This window comes from Homarus americanus, unplaced genomic scaffold (genome assembly GCF_018991925.1).
Source record: "Homarus americanus isolate GMGI-L3 unplaced genomic scaffold, GMGI_Hamer_2.0 scaffold23518, whole genome shotgun sequence".
Taxonomy (NCBI): Eukaryota; Metazoa; Arthropoda; class Malacostraca; order Decapoda; family Nephropidae; genus Homarus; species Homarus americanus.
This window is the reverse complement of record NW_024745451.1, coordinates 111,235-136,598: the sequence shown is the minus strand read 5'-3', so window position 1 is coordinate 136,598 and position 25,364 is coordinate 111,235. Positions and strand designations below refer to the sequence as shown.

General features: G+C 38.2%; 2 protein-coding genes across 5 annotated transcripts in view; one reads left to right on the top strand and one right to left on the bottom strand.

Annotated features, from left to right (window-relative positions):
- Positions 1-325: 325 nt before the first annotated feature.
- Positions 326-25,364, bottom strand: LOC121878672. Of its 4 annotated transcripts, none has more exons than XM_042384994.1 (7): positions 25,110-25,364; positions 19,066-19,157; positions 10,377-10,527; positions 9,864-10,015; positions 4,908-5,011; positions 4,548-4,655; positions 326-1,672 (listed from the first exon to the last, which is right to left on the bottom strand). In XM_042384994.1, the coding sequence occupies exons 2-7, from the start codon at positions 19,130-19,132 to the stop codon at positions 1,445-1,447; spliced, it is 810 nt and encodes a 269-aa protein (XP_042240928.1). In that variant the 5' UTR covers positions 19,133-19,157; positions 25,110-25,364; the 3' UTR covers positions 326-1,444. The 4 variants fall into 4 exon arrangements, with proteins under 4 accessions (XP_042240928.1, XP_042240930.1, XP_042240929.1 ...); XM_042384996.1 differs by lacking the exon at positions 25,110-25,364 and adding an exon at positions 21,189-21,252; XM_042384995.1 differs by lacking the exon at positions 25,110-25,364 and adding an exon at positions 20,982-21,120.
- Positions 23,931-25,364, top strand: part of LOC121878671 (SEC14-like protein 2) — a 50,688-nt gene continuing 49,254 nt past the window's right edge. Inside the window, exon 1 of the mRNA XM_042384992.1 lies at positions 23,931-24,611. Coding sequence (XP_042240926.1) covers positions 24,468-24,611 — 144 coding nt within the window. The 5' untranslated portion in view covers positions 23,931-24,467. The remainder of the gene's footprint in view (positions 24,612-25,364) is intronic.

The window sequence follows — 25,364 nt, the reverse complement described above, 5'->3', positions numbered from 1 at the left end:
TCCTATAGAAGTACAGGGTGAAGGACAAAGCAGTAACTACAGTATAATACAGAATACAGAAACTTAAAATTTTTCATTGAATAAAAAAGGAAATAAACTGCATTCAATATTACTGTAAAATAATATTAACATAAAATAATGGTTCTTACAACAATCTTGGCAGCTCCTATCAAAAGCAGGAAAAGGCTTGTAATAAATATAAATATATATATATATATATATATATATATATATATATATATATATATATATATATATATATATATATATATATATATATATATATATATATATATATATATATATATATATATATAAATATGTATGTATGTATGTATGTGTGTGTGTGTGTGTAGCTAATTCACAGTAATGCTCACAGAAGTCACCACAGCAGAACACTGTACTAAACTACACTATAGTACAGTACAGAATAACCATATTTTGACTATTAATGCCTGATACATTATTATCAAGGTAATATATTTACTTCTGATATACCATATACTGTATATATAAAAAAATGGAACATTCACATATCAATAAAATATTTGCAAAAAATAAAAATAAATAAGAGTGGTAGAGACAGAGTACTGTATCTATAATGAAAGACATCAATCATTTGGTTTACAAAAGCTTACAGCAGAAACTAACTTCCATCTACCTTCTCAGTATGAAACAAGAACTTGCTATATCAGTGAGAGAGAAAAAAAAGTTAAAGAATGATGCTTATTTTCTTACCAATAACCTAGAGATGGTATATGTTTTCTCATCTATCACTGGTCACAACAGAAAGGCACATGCACATTCTTGCCTAAGCACTTTGGTTATGAAACATATACTTCATGGTGTGGACTGTGAGAACGTGTCACACGACCACTCAGCAGTGCTACATTCTCAATGCAGCCGTAGGAAGAACCATTGTAGAGGAATCCACTGACAAAAACATCTAACAAAATGGAGAATTTTGTTTAGATTGTTTCCATAAATTGGATTTTTTCTCATGGTTCTTTCCTTCTCGTATATTTTACAGTGCTGGCAGCCTGATACAGTATTACAGTATACTGTTTATTACTAATTTTCCACATTTTACTACACACTTATGTGCACTATTGTTATACTGTATATAGAATATTAAAAGAATAATTCAATATAGTACAGTATTCTTTTACTTGAAAAGTCATATTTTTGTGTCAAAATTAAATTAGGTTTTTGGAAAATAAGAATACTCACACTACTCTAATATCCTGTTCTGTATACATGGCTATACAATATGTCTGACATAATACAGGTTTGGTATTTTGTGTCCTCCTTTGTGATCCAGTTTCCATCAAATGAAGGTAAATTGGAAGCATGGGTGGTCTTATTGCAGTAAAAATATCCATCATGGCCACATATAATTTAACATAAAAAAAATAGATGCCCGAAAGAAGAAAGTGATAACTTATTAGATATGTAAAGACACCCCAAGTTTTGCAGCCAGGGATGCATGCTGTGTCCGTAAACTGATATTACCCTTGGCCAAAAGAGGCCACAGGTCAGCCAGAGCTGCTACAAGATTCAGACGCGTTGCTGCTGTCAGCTGACAACGGCAGAAAACCTCCGTCACTTTTAGTACTAATGCTTCTACTGCATCAGCCTTGCTTTCATGTAGATCTACACCACTCTGTAATAACTGTAAATAAAAACATTGAATTATAAATATGTTTCAAATTACACATCTAATTCTGGTCTAATTGTATAAATGAATATTGCACTACTGTACCTAAAAAGAAAAGGCCATTCCCAAATATGATCTTAACAATCAGCTATCTTTGACATAGAAATCTGACTTTTGGAAATAAAATTTTAGCTTCTAAAGTAGGGCTGGAATATTCATTCTCCACCTCAGAATTGTGGTTAGATGATTCTGTCGCACATACAGGGTATATGAAGAAACCAGACCCGAAGGTTACAATGTACAGTACAATGTCTTGACAGAAACAGACAAGTAAGTGTGTGTGTGTGTGTGTGTGTGTGTGTGTGTGTGTGTGTGATTTATGTAAGAAATTACTTTATCTATAATCTTAAGATCTGAATAAATTGTTGATCATCTTAAGTAGCTTAGTCTGCAAATAGTTGCCCAAAACTAAATCAATTCTAGTAGGTGCTCTCTACTGCCCATCTAATGATATCTGTCTGTAGAAACACTTCTATAGAAAATGATCATATATGTACCACGACCAATTGTGAAACAATAATACAAGATTCAACAAGAAGAAAATAGTCTGTAATAAGAAATACTCTACAGGGGGTCCCACAAATTCGTGGGGATTAGGTTCTCAAAATGGCTACAAATTGCCAAATCCTCGAATAATATTTGTGGACTTTTGTGTGTGTGTGTGTGTGTGTGTGTGTGGGGGAAGAGAGGTGGTGGTGGTGGTGTTACATTTTTACTGGTGTACAAAGAAATGTATACAATATTCCCTTTATGTGTTTGCCCTTAGGACAATTATTTCTTATACCTGTATTGTAGATGTGTGTGTGTGTGTGTGTAGACACACACACACACACACGCACAAATAAATAAAATTGGGAAAATACTCACAAATAATCAGAATCAAATTTATTAAAAATGTGAGTCTACCCTCAAGTCCGTGCTTTATTAAAACAGTAATAAAGCACGGACTTGAGGGTAGACAGTCACATTTGTAATAAATTTGTTTCTGATTATTTGTGAGAGGATTTTTCAATTATTATTTATTTGTACAGTATATGTTTTGTGTGTGTGTGTGTGTCTACACACACACACACACATATATTTACAATACAGGTCAAGTAAATTACTGTCTCTAGAACGAATGGCTTCCTGTCCCAGCCGCGAAAATGCCGGCAACTTTAAAACTACTGTACCTACAGACATTCTTGGGTACATCCAGGGTGTCATCCGTGAATAATAGAGGACCGTGAAATAAAAATCCACGAACTTGGGGGGCCTCCTGTACAGTAGAATGTCGATTTAAAGCGACACAATTTATTATTATTTATTTAAAGCAACACCCACAATTATGGACAATGTTTTAAATTTAAATGAATCTTTCCTATTTTGCACGAGTCAATCTGGAGCATCATATTTAAAATTTTGCCCCTAATGTTTCTCTGGGCACGCTACACTGTCCTAAGGGGAAAGCTGTACTGTACATGTACTCAAAATAATGTACTAAATGATTACAAAATTTTTTGTCTCGTGCAAACTATAGCATGATTATATTCAAATTAATCACTATATTATAAGAATTCCAACAATGAAAATTATATTCTCCCTGGTCACTTCTGTGACATTTTATAAGCAAAAAACATAAAATCAAGCTAAAGGACATAAATAAACAAATAAATACATCATTAGACCTTCGGTGCCAACTGTCAAACATGTCACTGTCACTTCCCTCCCCTCCCTCCCTCCCTCCCATCTTCCCAGCCAGGGTTTGGTGTTTTTTGGCTTAAAGTTTTTATCTTATATAATGTCACAGACTAAAGTTAGGAGAATATAACTTGTACTGCACGAATCCTTGCAAGACAGCAAATAATTTGAATATAAAAGTCATATATTTTGCACGATAAAAAATTTTGCTCTGTAATAAAATTCGTAAATTAGAACTAAAATTTGTATGTCTAATGCGAGCTATAGCATGTTTATATTCAAATTAATCACTATCGTATAAGAATTCCAGCAATGTTAATTATATTCTCCTATGTCAGTTCAGTGACATTTTATAAGAGAAAAACGTAGTCACTCTTAACCCTTAGGCCCCGGGAACGTCCACCTATTTTCCCGACATTTTATTTTATTTTATTTTTTTTATTATTTTTGGAAATGTTAATTTTTTTTTCTCGATTTAAGCCCCGGGTTAGGGTACTGCCAGCACTAGACCTTGGCATCAACTGTCAAACATATCACCTATCCTCTCCCCCCCCCCCCATCTCCCCAACCAGTAAACAGACCATTTTGCATCCCTTAATTTTAGTTGTGTTAATTTATGAGTGTTCATTTTAACATAATACTACAAAAACAATGTTTTGTTTATTCTAGGAGATGGGTTGAGGTGCATTTGGGTAGACTGTCAGTCTTTTTAGTATTGTGTGTTTCTCTCAAGTACCAAACTAAATTATTCCATTGAAACAACACTTCGATTCAGTGCGAATTCGGTTTAAAGCGACCTCTCTTGGAACCTATCTCGCGTTATATCGACGCTCTACTGTATAAGCAAATCTCAGGATATAAGCAGCTATAAACAACTAATTAATTCCTCAACCCAGATACAGTATCAAATTATGTACAAATATTTATCAAATGATCCCAAAATATTGAATTAGTGAGGGTTCAGTGTATCTGTATTCTTGTGGATGTTAATTACCGGTAGCTACCTCTTTTGGAGGAGGAGGAGGAGGAGGAGGAGGAGGAGGAGGAGGAGGAGGAGGAGGAGGAGGAGGAGGAGGAGGAGGAGGAGGAGGAGGAGGAGGAGGAGGAGGAGGAGGAGGGAGGGAGGGAGGGAGGGAGGAAAATGACTCACCTGCTTTGAAACAACAATCATGTCATCATCAACGTTTTCATTTGAGTCCCCTGCGAGATGTGGCTCAATAATCATATCTAGATATTTTAGGACAGGACCAACGAGGACCTGTGGAAGCGGATCATCAATCAAATAAAATACCAAAATATTTTATGTTATAAGTTTAATTATTTGAGAAAAAATTCTTTACAAGGATTACGACAATTAAAACTTGTAGGAGATATTTTTGTCTGGTATCTAAAAATTTAAAAAATAGATGAGGCAAACTACTTATAATTCATCCCAATTTCAGTAATTCTTGGATGTCTATCATACAGCACAGTCATAAAGAATATCATAACAGCAAGAGGTTTTACTCACACGAAATGGAGACTTGCCAATTTTAACTTGATGGTACACTTCTCCAAGGAACAAAGCAGAAGTTACAAATCGATAGCGGTCTTTGTTAAGTAGATCAAGCCTTTCTGAAATTACATGATAAAAAAGGGGGATATTACTGAAAGAAAAGGGTGAAGAGGGAGATGGGTAGAATATTTTGAAGAACTGTTAGACCACATGGCCTTGAGTGGTATGATATAATGATTTACTGTATACCGGGAAAGCAATTCACTGCACGTACGATAGTTTGTTTTGTTATTAAGTGAAGAATATGATGCAACACATTAGCACCATGATTTAAGGAGGATGCCTCACCAACAACATGTAAGATGAAACAATGAAAAAGGAAACAGAAGATGAGAGCTCTAAAGAAAATAGTGAAACACAAAATGGGAGATATAGAGAGAACAATCTCTTCCGGCTCCTATGAGGTTTGATTACATAAGTCAATCCCCAAGTTGGCCCCAAGTACAAATAGGACCAAACCTTTACTTACTTATTTACAGAGCAAAAAAATTCTACATTAGTACACTAGACTTGCAACTTCCGCGGGGGTTACGTTCCTGGTGTCATAGTCACGCTAGCATGGCTAGTCTGTTTAACACCTAATAATTCATATTATGCTCCACGCCCACGAAACATGTGTGAAACTGATGAGTTACCCCTAGAGAGAGACGTGTTTTCCCTTGCCTAGGTGCCGTCCATTTTCTATAACATCCTGAAACCTCTCGACAAAGAAAATTCAAATTTAAGAGATAACGTGTATGAGTAGCCATAAGTCAGATATACCGGTACCTACAGTGTATTGAGTATGTGTTGTAAGCAGCATATATCTTTAGGTATAGAGTACATAGGGTTAAGACGAGCTGTGTTGAGTACCCGTCAACCGAGGTAGTGAGTTTATTGTCTCTCGTGAGCTTACGAACTTAGTTCAAGGCTGGTCACCTTTTTTTCATTCATAGTGAAATTGTTATAAGGATGTTAATTACAAAATTAATTAATTATCCTGAAAGGAAGTGTCACTCGTTTTATCTTTGAGAATCTAACGGATGAAATTTGAGATCCTCTGTCCTAAGCCCCACCCACAATGTATTGCCATCTTGACTAGTTGATATTAGTTTAATTCTTGTCTTCGACAGCTCCGTTATTGCTTAGTTTAAAAAGTTGATCTTAGAAAATTAAAATAAGTCTGTAGCCTGATGTTCACATGTCAAGGTGTAGTGTAATGGAGTTTGTAGATATTATCTGTGCGGGCTGCGGCTTGGGAGCCCAGTTGTGGTGGAATGCTCGCAGAGGAACACGAGACCTCACTCGTTCAGTCTACCGTCTGAGTTACTCCCGTCCACAGGTAATGTCCAATATTCCATGTTCCACCTCGTCACATTATGTGATTTTGACTTACTGGTAGTTGTTTGAATATGCCAGTGATCCAATAACATAACTTTGATGGGTTTTAAGTAAAATGTTCTTTTGCCTTCAGCTTTTAAAATGTTGACATTCATGTCAACAACGCAGTCGAGTTTCTGAGTTAATCCCGTCCACAGATTCCTTTAGGCCAAGCGCCCGTGTAGAAAAGGACGATCTCCACACTAGTTTCGGGAGATGGATGGAAGCCAGTATAATCGGGTAACTTCATGAACATGGGCGTGGGGAGCTAACCATCTACTATGGGCCCCAGTCAACCACCCAGATGCCTGCCAGGTGTTTACTGTCCCTCCTGATGCTCTCTCATGAGAAGTACGCATGGCCAGCTCCCAGCATTGTTTTGGATGAGTCCAACACTCAGTAGAACTATGTTTTGGCTGTGTCATTCATCCAAGTATCCGTGTATGTAATTTCCTTAATTGTCTGGGTGTTTGGAGACAGCAAGAGTATGAGGTCGCCACTTATTTCTTGGCAAATGTAACAAGTAGTGGAGTGAAGTTACTCGTCCTGGTGCTGTTAAAGGATTATTAATGGTGCTCAAGTGTGTTATATGTAAGAATATAATGTTGTGTGTTCTTGTAAATGTACACCCATTAATGGTGTAAGTGTAAGTGGAAAGTGTACAAGTAAAAGTACAAGATGAGTAAAGCCAGGGAGTTGATCCTTGTAGTTAAGTGTTACTGAAAGTATTCACAAATCTAGCTTCATTTTCCCACAGTATTTGCCTTCGTGTTTTCCCACAACCTGGTACCTGTACCAGAATTACAGTAAACCACGTGTCCTAACCCTCATGCCATGCTACCACAGGTCAGAGGTTATGGAATAACTATAAGAAGTAAAATAACTAAGACATAGCTAACATATGGAAGTACTAAAGCAAGAACTAGAGAAAAAATAAAGTTGAGTTTAGAAACTAAGACAGAAAAGAAATTAAAGCAAACTAGAAAAGAGAAATTCCCCTATAAAAAGGAAATATTACTCCCCTTTATAAATGGGTAACAACAGTGGGATAAATTATTAAGAAAATACTTTTAAATAAATCCCCCCTTACGCTTGAACCCCGCGTAACGCCAAAAACCGCGTAAAGTCAGAAACACTCCTAATACCCTAAATTGCCCTTAAATCACTATATATACGTACATATATACTAGAACTCATAAATCACTACTGTAATGTAATATCAACATCTGTAACAAGTGCATAACGGCATTAATAGTACACAGACAATATGTAGACAGACATGTGTTGTTGTTTTGAGATTATTCATTCCCTTCCATCGCTACCGTGGGAGGACCGTCAAACTCAGATAATAACGCAGGGGAGGATGTGGGCAGCTCAAGGTCAGTGCAAGAAGCTGAGAGCATTGGCTGATCTGCTGACGATGTTCATGCTGAAGTTTCTTTAAAGAACATGGTGATGGGAAGCTGTCATTGTTGCTTCTTAAGCTGCTGGAACATATTCTTTGACTGAGCCATAAGGCTTGTAAGACCTTGTGAGAAGTTGATGCTGCACTCCATAGAGGGGTCATACTCAGACACTAAGTTTTCCAAGTGCTAGGCCACCTGAAACACTTCACTAATCTTGTGTATATCCCATCATGTTGGATCTTCTTGTTCTTCATCATCGTCGCCGCCTTCTACGTCCGCTCTCACTATTTCCTCCAACTCGGCATCAGACAGAGGTAGCCAGGTGGGATGGCGGGGTGGTACGCTTGGCAGGCTATCGTTTGGCGGGCTTGCGACCACTTTGAAAGATTTGAGCTTGAAATTGGAAATTGTAACCTAAAACCCGGGGAAATCCGCATATAGTTGAAACCGCATAAGAAAAATCCACGCAATTTGCGAGTCTACTGTACTTCATGAGCAGAAAAGAAGATTAGGTTTGTTGCTTACATTTAATCAAGAATTAAAGGCAACACAACACAAAATTCAAAGATGTAATTAAATATGAGGAATTTTTATTTCATTTAATTCTTCTGTCGCCTAAAAGATAAAGAAATACAGTAGTTATAGATTTAAACTTTAAATAGCAGGTCAATTTAGTAGACCACCCCCATGTAAAAATAAGAGGAAGGAAATAAGGAAGCAATTTATATTGACTGTTGTTAAAGTGTTCAGTTTAAATTCAAGCAAAGGTAAAGTTTGGGAATACAGGTTGACAATCCCTTATCTGAAATCCTTGGGGCCAGAGGCATTTCGGATTTCGGAATTTTTCAGTTTTTAGAATGGTTAATTTTTTTTTTTTTAAGCCTACCCGGGCAGAAGTCACTGACCCACATTGGGCCTGGGTGGCAAAAATATAATAAAAATTATAATAATAATAACAATTCATAGGTCTAGGTCGTGTTTCTCACTTTTGATCTTTTTTTTCATTCTTGTATTTCTTTATTATTATTACTATTATTTTATTATTGCAGTATTATTGTTATTATTATTATAAATTTTATTATTATATTTCATTATTATTATCATTTTATTTTGGTGTATTTTCTATTACAATTTTTATTTACTATGAATAATTATTATAATTATTATTACTGTACTATTACATTTTCGCCCCCCAGGCCCCGATGCGGGTCAGTGATCTATGCCCAGGTGGGATAATCCCTGTCTAAAAAAAAAACTTTCGGTTTTTAGAGCATTTCGGTTTTTGGAATTTCGGATGAAGGGTTGTCAACCTGTATTGTACTATTACTGTACTATAATGTATACTGTATAAAGTTTACTTCATACAGTGAAACCTCTATTAAATGGACTATATATATGGAGATGAAAGTCTGTTACAGTCAACCCTCGCTTTCCGTGGTCCCACTTTACGCGTTTCCACGTTTACGCGGTACCCTGCCGAACACGGAATGCTCACTTTCCGCGGTGTGTGTACCCTTTTACGCGGAGAGTGGCGCGAGCAGGGTGCGCACAAGGTCGCCCAGTCATCAAAACATTATCGAGTTCTTCACCCGCCACCCACCACAGCCGCCCCAAGTCAGTGATAGTGATAATGATAGTGAGGATATGGACTTATATGGACTTTGAGGGGTTTGACAAAGAGGCCCTGCAAGCCTCTGTGGTGGATAGTGATACAAGTGATACAGGTGAGGGCCAATAATCTGCCCTCTGCCTCGGAACCAACCCCCCATTCCCGTGTGCCCAGCCATCTTTTCTACTAATGTAAGTGTTAAAAAACCTAATATTATTAATATTTCTCTTAATTATTAATTGTCTGTGCATACCATCATAAAATTAAGAAGTTATTTTTACTGCAACGTAGGTATTGTGTCTGAAAAAGTGGAGTTTGGGGGTCGGCCTGTCTCTATTTCAATTAATCCCAAATGTTATGTTGTTCACTTTACGCGGGCCGCCGTGGGTTCAATTGACCGCGTAAAGTGAGGGTTCACTGTATATCGAGGACCCGTTAGATATGAAACCCCAATATAATGGCTCATATTGAGAGAGAAGTCCACTATGTGGATGTTTCACTGTATGTACATATTTTGACATTCAGTACAGTACTTACTATCATATTCATCCTGCACTCGTCTCATCAACAAATCCCGTATCTTAATGTCACCAGCATGATGCTGAGCAATTAGGCCAAACAGCTTAGCAGCAACGGGGGTAAATACACGGTCTTTATATGCATGGGTGCATAGCTCCTCTACAAACCACCTGAAAATATCAGATACTGTACCTGGACTGAGATATTCCCTGAGATAAAAATGTAATAAAAACTAGTGTTGCCTTAATTTCTGTAATAATAATAATAATAATTATTACTGTAAAAGAAATACAGTGAAACCTCTATTTAACAGACTATATGGACAGGAAAGTCCATTATATTGAAGGTCTGTTAGATGTGAAATCTCCATCTAAGGAACTAATATGGAGATGGAAGTCCATTACCCTATATCAAGTTTCCATAAAGTGTGAAACCCTCATTTAACAGATTATATGGAGAGAGGAGTCCATCATATGGAGGCTTCAATGTAAATGAAATACACATATAAATAACTCTGAAGTAAAAACTCACTTTAAGTCTTCCTCTTCAGTAACTGTTGCCTTCACCTCAGAGGCCACTTCTTGCACTTGGAGATCATCCGGGGACTTTATGTCCAAGATACGATACAACAAGTCTTTTAACTTATTCGGTGTGTTTGTTTCACCTGCGTCACCTCCATCTGCTAAGAATAATCATGAAAATATATCTCCTTCAACAACAACAAAAAACAGCTTCTTAAAATTTAAAAATATATTAACAACTATACCAAGTGTTGTTAAAAATTTCAGGGTGGTCTAAGATGTGAATCAGGGCATTAATTCAAGATCAAATTCTAATAACTGCCATGACACCACAAGCAGAAGCAAAGGCCACACCAAAGCAGTACAGTACAGTAATAAGAGTTGGGGACATTATACAAAGGTAAAGATCAGGACAAAAACTGTGGATGGAGTGGTGATAAAAGTGGAAATATGAGGTGAAATGCCAGCTGAGTGGTGTTGAACGAGATGACACAGAAGGTGGGTGGATATGACATGAATGGATAGCCGAATGGTAAATTAGACAGAAGCCAGTCTATGCACTGATTAATTATGTATTGACCATTCACAATTCACAGAGATAAATGGAGAAAAATACAATCTCATGAATGGTACACAAAAATGCAATAACTGTTCAATCACATGCCATTTACTTACTGTACATCTTGTCACGGGATACCAAAATTGTTAAACAGGGATGTGATTGGGTCTTGGGAAAAAAAAATATATATATTCAGTACATATAAATAAATTTGAGTTGAGGGGTCTGGGGAAACACCTACCCGGGAAGTTTTTACCATATTTAACTTAATTTCTCGCATTGTTACTCATTTCGTGAGTGCCTAATAGTTAAAATACACAGTACCCAAAATCAAACATGTACTGGGGTCCCCGGGTTACGAACGAGCTCCGTTCTTGAGGACGTTCATAAGTTGGATTTGTACGTAAGTCGGAACACATGCTATGTGCATACCGTACTTACAAAAAAATTATTACAATCCCACTATATCATAGCCTAAGTCCTTATTAATCATCTAAAATCATTTAATTTAAGACAAAAGAAATCGAATGACAAAATACAGTATAGTAAATGAAAGGAAAAAAAGCCATCAGGTAAATAAAATACTGTACTGCAAATTTCAAGTTTAAACCTTAGGCCCCGGGTGACGTTCCAGAACGTCAGACCAATGCATCCCGGGTGATGTTCCAGAACGTCCGCCTATTCCCGCCACTGTTTTTATTTTTGAAAGGTCGATTTTTCTCAATTTGTCTGCGCACGCAAGGGGGTTGTTACTGCCAGCAGTACCCTAACCCATGGCTTAAGGGTTAACGCCATTTGTATCGGCAGGCATTCGTAAGTCAGGGACCTCCTGCATGTTTATTTCAACAATATTTTTCATGCATGTAGTCTTAATAATTCCTTTAAGAATTTTAGTTGTTACTAAAGTTGAATTTGTTTAATATTTTTAATTGTACACCATCACTGAGAGAAGATAAACTAAAAGGTAAGCTTTTATTTGCACTATTATGTGAGATTTCAAAATTTAATATTTACTGAAGGGATATATCTCTAATGCAGCAGCAACTGGGGTTTCAACAGCATATGTAGTACTTAAATAAGAAAAATAAGCTTGTTCCATGATACAGTTTATACAAACAAAATATTTAGATTTCTTTCCCATGTAATATTCACTCATTTGGTTTTGTTTTATTCTTAGTTTTAATTGCATCAGTTAGTTTTTTCAGGGAGAGTAAATGTTTCTATTTTTGTTGCTGGAAGGCCTCTCTGCTCTGCCTTGATTTTTGAGTCATTTCCTCACACTCTGTTTTCTTTGATTGTTTAGTTTTTTTTTTTTTTTTAATTTCCTCTAATTTGGAGAGTTTTATGTTCCTACACATCATAGGGTCCCCCTCCTTGAGGACACACATGCGTTACAGCCCTGACCTCATGGGGGACACACACATGCCCTACAACCCTGACCTCCTGGGGCACACACATGCCCTACAGCCCTGACCTCCTGGGGGACACACATGCCATACAGCCCTGACCTTCTGGAGTACACACATGCCATACAGCCCTGACCTCCTGGGGGACACACATGCCATACAGCCCTGACCTCCTGGGGGATACACATGCCCTAAAGCCCTGACCCCCTGGGAACAAACATACATGCCCCAAAGCCCTGACCTCCTGCGGGACACAAACACGCCCTACCGAGTTGCCTATACAGCTGTGAAATACAGCATAGGTTACAGAATAAATTGTGATCATCAGAAAGAGTAAAATGATTATAGAAACTTAGTTATATTGATAAATGCTTAGCCCCTCCCTCACCAGTGGCAGAGGGGGAAGGTGGATGAAGTGGATAGGGTGGAGAGGCATATTATAATGCTTCTAATAGTGGCATTGTATGACGCCATTGATCTTTGGTCAATGAAATACTAAAGAATCGAAGAATGGAATACAAAACAAGTAATACTCAGCCAATGAGAAATAGCATATATGATGTAATGCATGAACATGTAGAGTGCGGTCACTATACAGTCTCTCCTCGACTTAAGAAGGGGTTCCGTCCAGACGACCAGGTCGTAAGTTGAATTGGTCATAAATCAAAAAGTCAAAAATAATACACATGAATTCTAAAATGGGTGTCTCTTTTTCTTCTCAGCACCACGAGAACTCTCACTTTTACGCTTGCCAGCCATTTTAAAGGGAATTACAAAGGAAAATTTGGTCAGTCCACAGCGCGATCACTAACGCCGGGACTCGAAAATACGTAATGTGAAAAATATTTTATACGACCATGGCCGTCGTATGTCCGGGTTGTCGCAATTCGAATATGTCGTAAGTCGAGGAGAGACTGTACGAAGTATACTGGCTCGTCGTCCGCGCAGCAGTCAGTAAACTGACCAATTGACCCTAAATGGTCAATTATTGTTATTTATTGTCAAACATTTCTCTTGTCCCCCCCCCACAAAATTTCTCAATGGATCTACACGATTCACATGGGTCGCCTGAAACAATGGAAAAAAAATTGGAAAACTGGGAAAAACCCTGAGAAATCACATCCCTGGTTAAAGTTCAGTAGCAGACCTGTACATGTACTTTGTAATAGGGACTATACACAATTCTGTCATGAAAGCAGACCCCAATTTATGAGAGGGTTACATTCCTGAAAGAATTCTCACAAATTTTGCCCCTGAGCTTCATTCTGAGCCTTCCTCAACCCTCCTCCCTTGTTATCTCACTCATGAACACTCTTTGTCAATCTGTTTTTATCCATTTTCTACACATACCCATCCCAAGACAGTGCTCCATCCATCAAGCCTCCTTCTCTCTATCCAATATTGTCTGTACAGGGCTTACAGTAGATTTGAATGAAATGAAATTTAAATTTCTTAACCCTTAAATGCTGGCCATCAGTGGACAGTTCATGTTCCTTGTTTAATTACTGCATATATGGGGTGAGATATAGGGACAATGACCTACAAAAAATTTGCTAAATTGAAAATGTTAAAATTCGAAGATAATAGCACCTACTGCTGTGCCCTCTTTGTTTACAAATCTATCAATCACTTGCTTGACAATAATTATTCCAGTTCCGGAATAATCAGAGATACAACTTAAGGCACCCAGAGCTACTAAGACCACCCCCCATGCGCTCGTCTCAGTCCCAGACCTCCATAAAAAATCATGGTGTGAAGGTGTGGAACAACTTACCCCCACCCATCCGAGCGAAGACTACGCTCCCTTCCTTTAAATCATCTCTTAAAAAATATCTATTGTCTAAGTATTAATATTTCTTGTAATACCTACTATATTTACTGTACCTGCTTTCATTGTACCATCAAAACTGTTTTATCTGAAAACATTATGTAAATAGATAAGAAATTACCATTGCAAAAAATATATACTGTATATGCCAACTAGACATAATCCTGACAGCTTTGTCCTCTTGTTTAACCTTAATACCCGTGTTGTACTGCTTCCCCATTATATTTATGTTTTTCAATTCCACTGTAATTTATGTATACACAGATACAGTATAGTCTTGATTTACGCGGATTTTGTTTACGCGTTTGGTCATTTACACGGCACCTTGCCAGACCAACAATTTTTATTTACATGGTTCATTCCATCATTTACGCGGTGAGCGGCGTGAGAGGTCGAGACGCGCCAATTATTAGTTACGCAGTACATTCTTGACCAACACGGGAAGCGGCGTAGGGAGGGTGCGCAGTATGTCGCTGTTGCATTATCGCTGACATCATATGACGTAATGGACTGTGATTGGGTCACGCATCCTTACCTCCCTCCGCCGCTAGCTGTAATTGGTCTAATGTAATATGACGTGCCCAGCCACCGGAGGGAAGAAGTCGCTGACCTAACTTGGCCAGTCTCATTGTCCTCGGTCTCCGTGTATACTGTTCTCTCTTGTGCCCGCTAATCTGTTCAACAATGGCTTCCGCTGGACCCCCACCACCCCAGAAAAACCTTAAATTACCTGGACCAAGCCGCCCCAAGCCCAAGAAGATAAGACGCGCCCTAAGTTACGAAGTAAAATACAAATTTGTTCAGGAATTAGAAAAGGGAATCCGACAAGTTGATCTCGCGCGCCAGCATGGAGTTAACGAATCTATGATTCGTACAATCAAGAAGGATGCCGCCAAGATAAAAGAACACGTGACCATCACAAAGTCTGCAGGTGCTTCAATGGTGAAGTATTGTCAGAATATGCTGCTCAAAACTAAGAATTTATTGGTTAGCTACTTGATTCGTCAGGCAAGAAGAACATGGCGGTCGACACGCGGGCAGTGCAGGACTACGCGAGAGAACTCTACCAATCAGTGGCGCGAAAGATGGGAATTGCAGAGCCCAAACCCTTCACTGCTTCCGCTGGGTGGCTGCAAGGGTTTAAACGTCGTAACAAGATCACGAACATTAACATTGTTGGTGAAGGAGCTAGTGCTAATCATGTTGCCGCCATGGATTTTCCTCCATTCTTTCGAGAAACTATGGAAGAAGGACAGTACAGTACACCGACGACCAGGTGTTCAACATGGATATATCCGGTCTGTTTTGGAAGAAATTACCTTCCAAGACCTTCGTTGTCGAGTCTGCCAGCAAGTGTCGGGGCCAGAAGTTGCAGACGGGGTGCATCACCGTCCTGTTCACCACCAATGCCTCCGGCACCTGTAAGTTCAAGTTGTCTGTGATACACACAGCCCGCAAGCCGCACGCCTACAAAAACATGGACATGATCAAGCTAAATGTCCACTAGCTAACCGCATGTAAGGTGTGGATGTTCACTGGTCTGTCCCTCTCCAGGTTTGACGACATAAAGTTCCATTTAACACTTTGTTGCTCCTTGACAATGCACCAGGACACTCGCCCCTACTGTTGGATCGTCACCCCAGTGTAAAAGCGGTCTTCCTTCCTCCCAACGCTATGTCGTTAATCCAGCCCATGGACCAGGAGTTGATATGTAGCATGAAGGCTGCTTTCTCCGCAAAGACGTTTAAGTTCCTGAACGACATCACCAACACCAAGGATGAGTTGCGGAACCTTCTGAGTGGCACCGATAGCGAGAGCGAGGATCCAGAAGAAGAGTTGGCGGAGCATGAAGTGCGAGTAAAACAGTTTTGGAAGATGTGTAACGTCAAGAAAGCTGTTGATTTCTTGGTGGAGGCATGGGGGCAGCTGTCTGTGGCAGCGATTCGTCACGCGTGGCGACATGTGCTGTAAGGTATCCCAGGTGGGAGGCAGAGGCAACCTGTGGCTGGAGAGGCTCAGTCTGTTGCAGTGGCAGTGGACCTTGCAAGAGAGGCTGCTCAGAGTGTTAGAGCTGCAGGCTTCTCCGAGACCACCAAGAACAACATCCTGGAGGAATCAGGCAACCTGAGGTGACTGCTGACGAGATGTTGGAAGATGATGACGTCAGTGAGGAGGCAGGTAGTACGGCAGAACAAGAAGAACAGAAGTTAACTCATGGTGATGTAAAGGAAGCAATCGAGTATGCCGAGACTCAAGCTCATCCTTTCCAAAGACCCAGTCAATCACCGATATGAAGTCTCCAATAACCATCTGTTGCAAACTATGGAGCCGTATGTACAGATGTATCACGACCACATCAACGCTAGCCGTCAGCTTAACATCACCGAGTTCTTCACCCGCAACCCACCACAACCACAGCCAGCCCAAGTCAATGATAGTGACAGTGATGGTGACTTTGAGGGGTTTGTCAGGGAGGCCCTGACCTCTGTGGTGGATAGTGATACAAGTGATTCACCTGAGGGCCACTAATCTGCCCTCTGCCTCGGAACCAGCCCCCACCCCCGTGTGCCCAGCCATCTCTTCTACTAACGTAAGTGTTAAACCTTGATTTTACTTTTACCTGTACAGTATATTATTCTCTTATTGATATTTCTCTTCTATATTATGTGTGTTTCCATACCATCATAAAATTAAGATGCTATTTTTACTACAAGGTACGTATTGTGTCGGAAAAAGGGTAGTCTGGGGATCGGCCCAGTCTCTATTTCAATTAATCCCATACGTTGTTATTTCGTTTACACGTTTCTCATTTTAAGCGGACCTCCACGGGTTTAACTGACCGCGTAAATGAAGACTATACTGTACTTGTAATAAAAAAAAAAAATAATAATAAGTAAATAAAAAAATATTGAAGTGATAACCGTGGTTACATTATGAGATGTTCTTATTACCACCATGCTATTGTACTATTCCAAATGATGCTAAATGTTACATTAATACAGTACTTCCTTGAGATAAATATACTGTACTGTACAGTGATCCCTCAGTTAACGAACGCCTCGGTTAACAAAATTTCGGTTAATGAATTACCTTCCACAAGAATCTTCAATTCGGTTAACGAAATTTTTATGAAATCATGTCAGCATGTTTTCGCTTGCTCACCAGCTGGAATATTAGTCCGCCAATACAGTAATCGGTTCTAGGGCTTAAATTTGTTCCCATTTGAGTAAATATCAAGAAGGTTGTACTATTCAATAATTTTCCAAGTTTTATATTAATTTTTTTAGTCATTTTAACACTTATTTAACATAATTGCAGTACAGGAAACTAGTTTTTGGTGCGCCAATCAGCCACTTGACTCACCCAGCAAGGTGTCAGTTTGTATCTCTGGTCAGTGGAGGTTACATCTTACTTGTGGCTCTCTTGAACATAAACTATTTTTACGTTTTCACACTACAATTATTGGTCATTCTGAAATTTATTTTACATATTGACAATATATAGTGCAGTGCAGTGTTGATTTAGAGAAAATAATCTTGAATTACACCTAGTGAACTTAAAATTTTATGGGTGAAATGATGGCATGAAGCATGGGGTGATTTCTCTTCCACCCCCACTTCCTTCTCTTCTCCCTTCTCCTCCACCCCCACTTCTAATTCCCATCATCATCATCATCAACCAGGAGCCTTCTACATACACACCTCAAAGTAAGTGTACTTTACTGCATTTATTTTTACTTTGTATGTAATTTTTGGTGAGCTGAAACCAAATACTCAAAATCCCATTACAACAATGGTTTCAGTTAACGAACGACCTTCTGGAATGAATTGTGTTCGTTAACCGAGGGACCAATGTACAGTACATATCAGGTGCTAAAAAAAGAGCTCAGGTTCTCAACTGGCTCAGCCATGTAAATATTGTTATTATTATCCACTCTGTATCTTTGTTTTTCTGGCTAAATAAACTGTTTCAATTCAATTCACTTAAGGATTAAGAAATATAAATGCCAAGATGCTTAGACATGTTTCTTAGATTATATATTCAACAAAGCACAAACATACAGAGCCAACAAAAAAGGTAGGTTAATTTAATGCATCATTATTATCACCAACATTTTACGGCCATAAACTAGCATGGGTTAACCTCGTCTATGTAAAGAGAACATATCAATTTATTGTATATGCAAAAGCAGGTTTGCTAAATCTATTGCTGAAAGAACATAAAAACATGAATACATTTGACAAAATATAAAAGAGTACTGTACATAACAGTCTAATTTTCATTTTTTCCAGTCTTCTCTGTAGAAAAAGGCAAAAGAACATACAAGGTTGATATAGCGCTCCAACTCACTACCTCATATCTAATCCATCTTTATATCACAGAATTCTGGGGAGACCTTTGAACTGACACTGGTATACAGTAGTTTTCATCAGGTAGGGTTGTTGGACCAGTACTGATCATGTTTTTGTTTCTCCCCTAACCATTTAATCAATGACTGGAAGGCAAAAGGGCAAACCCTCATACCAGTGGGTCAGCACACCTCACCACTTTAACTCTCACTCCTCAAACATCTTTAACAGTCTGGGTTCATAGTGTGCCCAGTTACTGTGGAATGCCATGGGGAAGCACTGCAGGAATTGTATTTTTCTCCCCCGTCTGTCAAAGGCAACCAAAATCAGCTGCTGACAGCAGAATAATCAAGGTCAAGCAACTGCCACCTTATTGCATTTTGGCCTCTTAATTGTGAAAAATAAATAAAAATTACTGGAGTTTGAGAAAATTAATAATACACCAACACAGTAGACATGCAAATAGCACATGAAACATTTTGAAAAAGGCAGATATCTGTACTTCCATCACAGAAAGTGGCCATGTATTCATGCAAAATTTTTATTTCATAACTTACTGGTCTGGCCTGGTCTGCGAAGAGTTTCTCCTTGATTTGTACCCACATCTCGTCCTCTTCCTGGCATAATGATACAGTACTATGTTTGGTATCTGAAAAATATGATTTAAAATATACTTACACTGAGGACAGTTGACTCGAATCCAGAAACTTCCATCTCCGGTTACGTAAAATTGTATGAGTGAATTTTCCCCTTTTTCTGAATGGTTAGCAGGTACAGGATTGAGCCTCACTCCATAACTCTGAATTTTTGGTTCTCTATCTGCCATATCTATTGTGAAACTACAGTACTATCTGTAAAATACTACAAAATATAAATATAGGAAATGAAGAATACATTATACCGTGCATATAACATATTAGGGATTTGTCGAAAAAAAAAGTAACAAATCTTGAAGTCTTGCAATACTATTTACAGTACTGTCCTTTACTCTACATACACAGACATATACAGTACTGTATTGCTATAGGGGAATAGTCCAGGTTACCCAGCCATTTACAAAAATTCTTTGCAGAAAACTTATTTCTTTCCTCAAGAATAAAGGTTTTTGTAACAGAATGTACATGTACTACCCCAAAAAACTAAAGAACCACTGAGTCTCATAAAGCAAAGCAACTCCTCCAGAAAAAAAAATTTGTAAGTGAAACTGCACTAAACATATTCCTTCTGCATTTTTTTTCACTTTCTTGAGGCAAGAAAGCTTTTAACTTCTACGGAGAAAATTTTCTCTAGTAGGCGCTAAGGCCGAGATAAAATTATCGTTTCAGTCATCACTATGTTTTTCCAACGTGTTTTGAATGACTTCCATCTTGCCTAACCTAACCACAGAACCCAGGAACTATAACTAACCTAACCTAACCTAAATTCCTAAGATTCCCCGGATCGGATGACCGAAACAATAATACGGTAATACCAAGGCTGGATTGCTCGTCAAATTTTACCAAGCATTATTATTAAAGTCTACAAAATGTTCTGACAACAATAACGACGTATCCTCATGCTCAGATAAACAGAGGTCAGTGGCAGGCACCAAGAACAGAGTATTCTTTACGAGAAGACAAGCCAAGGATAAAAACTTGGTAAAATTTTAGTTCCAGTCATCCCTGTATTTAGAAATCCAAATTAACCTAACCTAACCAAATGTAACCTAACTGATTCCCCGGATAACCGAAACTAAAATAATACCAAAACCCTAATTAGGTAAAGCACTAGGTGGCTGGATAACCTAGGAGACTGTCCTTAAATATTACCACACAAAACTTTAGCTTCATGTTTGATAGATCATTCCAGACAAAAGACGGTAACTTGCCTACAGCCTCTCTTAACTGTTCCTACATATTGATTAAAATCGTCGAAGGTAAATTCATCAATAAATCCTCCAAGACAATCCCATATTCTTGAAAGTTCTTGAAAATAAGTCGGTGATCTAGTATAAATGAATTAAGGGATATACCGTTAACAAATTTCTAGTAATAATGTATAGACCTCAACCTTTATCAAAATTAAAAGCAAATGTACTGATAAAAACGGCAAGGGAAACATTTTACTGGAGGTATCATAAAACCCATATAAAATTAAACTAAGAAAACACCATTAGTCAGACACAATTGGAAAGGTCGTTGACACCAATTACTCGTTTATGTCCATATTTACACTTGACATTCATATTTATTACTTACTATGGGATAATCTAACATAAATGTCAAATCTAATTGTGGTTACATACGTTATACACTCATTCTTATCTGATAAAATATGGAAATAACAAACATGTTTCTTACAGTACAGGGTAGGTTAATCTCTCCCAGTGGCCAAGCTGTTCTTAGTTCCTTGACTGAGTAGTAACACCTAAAATCTGTTGAACTCATATATAGATCATTCGAACCTATAGTCTCTTTAATTTCACCTATATTACCTAATGACATCTCCAAAGGCGATTTAGATTTTCGTATAACAACGTCGAATTCTTCCCTATAACTTTATTTAACGTTAACATGAAGGGTACAGCTAGCCTCACGACGAAATAGTGTTAGTCCAGCTGGTGTTTAGAAAGAGACAAGTGATGTGGATGAGCGCACCATAGACTGGCACATTAAATGGTTAATAGATGTCACTGACTTACACAGAAACCTTTGATAAAGTTTTGTATCGGGGAATGTTGAGGCCGTGCCACTGTCGCAGTACCGGAGTGGCACATCAGTACAACCAGAAAGTTCTAATATAACTTTCATTTGTTGGTCACTAATGTAAATGCGAATCCACATCAGAGGCTGAAGCGAAAATATAATAATAATAATAATAATAATAATAATAATAATAATTCATAAAAAATAATGATAATAACTAATAATAATAATAATAACAATAATAATAATAATAATAATAATAACCATAAATAAAAAAAAATCAAGAGTGAGAAATGATATTATACAGTATGTACCCTGTATGTTGCGTTGTCAGTAGTAAGAGAAACAATTGAGACCCTGCAATTGTGTAAAAGGGGCAGAAAGTCAGTTCAGCAACCTGGGACTTGGTCACAATTTTTGTGATGCCATATGGCAGCAGAGTCTGCCAATAGACAACACATTATGCTTCCAATATATCTTCCCAGGCGGCAGTACCTCCCTGTTTGATAGCTGCCTACTACCTACAATTAGTAGTTTATACACCATTATACTATGAACGGATAAGGGGTGATTTAAGTTTGTAAGACGAATCAAACTGTCTTAACGACGATACCATTAAGATTTCAAGAAATATCATGACTTCCAACGTTATTTGGCCAAGACCAAAATGAGATTGCAATGGCTGCAGACAAACTTCAGAAATGGCAAGGCACGTGGTTATATATATATATATATATATATATATATATATATATATATATATATATATATATATATATATATATATATATATATATATGCTGATAACCACAAGGAAAGAAGAAAACACGAAGTTCCCAAGCGCTTTCGTGTAATTCACATCTTCAGGGGTGAGTACAGACTAAAGAGAAGTACAAAACAAGGTGTATATATACAGAGGAGGGTGAGACCAGGTCCACAATGGTCAGGTATTAGGTAATGACCCTACTAATCTTTAAATAGCACCGCAACGGTCGGTAGTCAGGTCAGAGGGTAAGGTGACCCAACCTTCTCACCTGGTTACAAATCTTCTTAATTACAAAATTGCCCAGTTTGTACATGCCATTACTCAAATTCATGTTGAATGCTTCGGTATGTTTAATGAGACTAGATTCTATGATGTTCCTACTATCAATTGAATTACAAGGTAATATTGAGGAGGCATTATCCCAGTCAATGCAATGCTTGTTATCCCTCAAATGAACAAACAGAACAAACTGGACAATTTTGTAATTAAAAAGATTTGTAACCAGGTGAGAAGGTTGGGTCACCTTACCCTCTGACCTGACTACCGACCGTTGCGGTGCTATTTAAAGATTAGTAGGGTCATTACCTAATACCTGACCATTGTGGACCTGGTCTCACCCTCCTCTGTATATATACTCCTTGGTTTGTATTTCTCTTATTTCCTAAGATTCAGTGCAAATGACCAGACTTTTCAGTAATTTGGAAACCCCCCCTACTCAATTTCTGGGTGCGCCCCTGTTATACATGATGTGGGCTTAAGGAACAGCTTATCTGAACAGGTGGACGTCTTCGAACGAACTGTCATTCATTTGATAAGCAAAACATTGGGCGGATCAAAATGTCACGCACAATTGCAGAGTTCTGAGTATGTCGTAGCACTGTTTGCTAGCATGATTCAGCCTTGAAAATCTGCATTCGTTCAGAATACTGTATACAGTAGTATACACAATTATAAAAGCGAGTGTAGGAAGAAAGCTGTATGATGAATAAAGAAACGTGATAAATAGACGTTCCCGTTTTCTTGACCAATCAAGTGGTTGACATCTACCACGTTAATGTCAAATCTTAAAGTTTAAAGTTCGCGCTACACCGTGTCCTTAAAGTTGTCCGAGACATAATCATGGGATCACCAGAAGAATCTTCACTTCCGCTTATTTCACCTAAAGATTAGCCACCCTAATGCTAACCTAACCTAACCAAATCTAAACCCATCTCCAAAATAGTTAGGTTTGGTTAGGTTGCGTTACTGTGGTTAATCGGTAGGTGAAATAAGCTGGGGTGGAGATTCTTCCGGTGATCCGATCCTAGGGTTTAAAGTACTATAGGATAGAGAAGACAGTTACTGATGAACAATTGTTTACCGAGTCAACAAGTGGTTAACAAGGCAGTAAAGAAAGAACACTACATTTTTTTTAAATTATGTTCTAAAAGTTTTATAACTAACAAGTGAAAATTTTGCATTACGTAAATTAATCTTGACAGTTTTGTAAGTTATATCGAGCCATAAAATATAAAATAGTCGTGCTGCAAAACACTGCGATATTCAATGTTTGCGTCATTTTCCTTATTGTTTCGATAAAGTTCTCCTGAGAAAACTGATTTCACGATCGATAAAACCTCTTCACCAAATTTCAAGGGGTCACATTTTAGCAGATTAATTTTCTCGAAACAGACAATACATAGATGTAAACATTTACTCCTCGCTAACTATACTAGGTAAATAATATGACCACCTTCCGTACCATTATCGTATACATGGAAGCGCCAGGCAGTCTGCCTCATATTATTGTGTGTTTGTCAGTTTACTGTGATATTACTAATTTAAGACCATTTAAAGTAATTTTAAGTTATCTGTAACGAAATCCGTTGTCCATTTAGTCATATAATTATAAAGTTACGAATATTTTCATACACCGCCGAGGCCGGAATACGTCTGGCAACGACGTCTAACATATCTCGGTTTCCGTTTGTCGGTAGCAACACTAGTACATCTGACTGTCACTCCCCCTTTTAATTCTCCAAGTTCTAGTTGCAATAGTAGTTGTGCAGCTTGAACATGCGAATGGCAGTTTCTTGAAAACAAGCCCTCTTATAGAAACCATTAACAAGTTATCAATAGAAAATTATATGAAGAAATCGTCATTGAGTTGTGGCAACTGTTGGAAACTTTGGCAAGGGTGAGGTGCGGTTTGCGTACACACACACCTGAGACGCACATGAGATGTCCAACACAAGGGGAATGTGAATCACAGTGGCAATTCGAGCGATACTGTACTGGGTTGCTTACTGATGCAACAACCAGGCACAAAATATAATGTGGAACAACCCTACTGAAGCGACAGGAAACTGACAACGCCGATGACATTTCACCATAATTATTTTCATCTGGGCTGTACATATGTTTATGACAACTAGAAAAACAATTCTTTGTGATTTACTACCATTATCTACAAATTAGTTCCGGTTTAATAGAGACCAAGTGGTTATCTGGTTATCAGCTTATCAGCAAGATGCGGCTCTTCGGCTGGGAATCCTGGAGAGGGTCATTCCGTGGCCAGAGCTCAGGGAGTGACCCAGACTCATCCCAAGATCCTGACACTATCGACGACACCACCATGACCCTCGCACCAGAAAGACAAGAGCTACTCACACAGGTCAGTCTACCTCCCTGGTTTACTCTGAATATGTTTGTGGTTGAGAACTCAAGGACATTCCTATAGTTAATGATGCAACGGGGAGGCCAATGGAGTCTGGACACCCCTGTACCAACGAGTCCTTGTACACTCATTATCGTGTTTTGTGTACAGTTGTGACTGAAATAGATTAATGTGTAAATGGTGACGAATGTTAGACTATACACCCTAAAAACACATTCACCAGTCGTTCATAAAATTTGATGGACAAATCTTAACTAACTCGAGACATTCAGTGAACAAGTATTATTTATTCTCTATCACTCAAATTCATTAAGCTGTTAGAGAGCAGTACTGACTACACATTGTGACTCTCAGCTGTGGTGTTTCCCAGGTGTTTTGCAACCGATGAATGTGGTGGACCAGAAGATGACACATCACAAACATACCGTCCTATACATATTCCCTCAAGACACATTTGTTTTGCTATCGTATAGTACACTTAATAGAGTTGCTCACTTTAACATGTAGTACAAGTAGATATGTCAACGAATATAGTTCAGGGAGTACTGATCGTAAAGGTAGTGGCGCGGACAACTAAACTGATTCAGCATCATTTTTTGGAGATATGAGGATTTGTGATGATCTTAAAGTTTTGTTACAATGTACTCAAGTTCTTCACTTTGTGTCTTCACTATCTGTTCCCCATCGGTGGCTCGTACTCTAATACATAACGTATAAAATAATGCAGACTGAGCAGTGCCAGTATAGTGT

Excerpts from the sequence above, each read along its gene's own strand:
- LOC121878672 (XM_042384994.1), bottom strand. The coding sequence starts at position 19,132 with ATGCCAGGAAGAGGACGAGATGTGGGTACAAATCAAGGAGAAACTCTT. Across the intron at positions 4,656-4,907 it reads TTGGCAAGTCTCCATTTCGT|GTCCTCGTTGGTCCTGTCCT; the intron begins GTGAGTAAAACC and ends CCGCTTCCACAG. Across the intron at positions 1,673-4,547 it reads TGATTGTTGTTTCAAAGCAG|TTATTACAGAGTGGTGTAGA; the intron begins GTGAGTCATTTT and ends TTTTATTTACAG.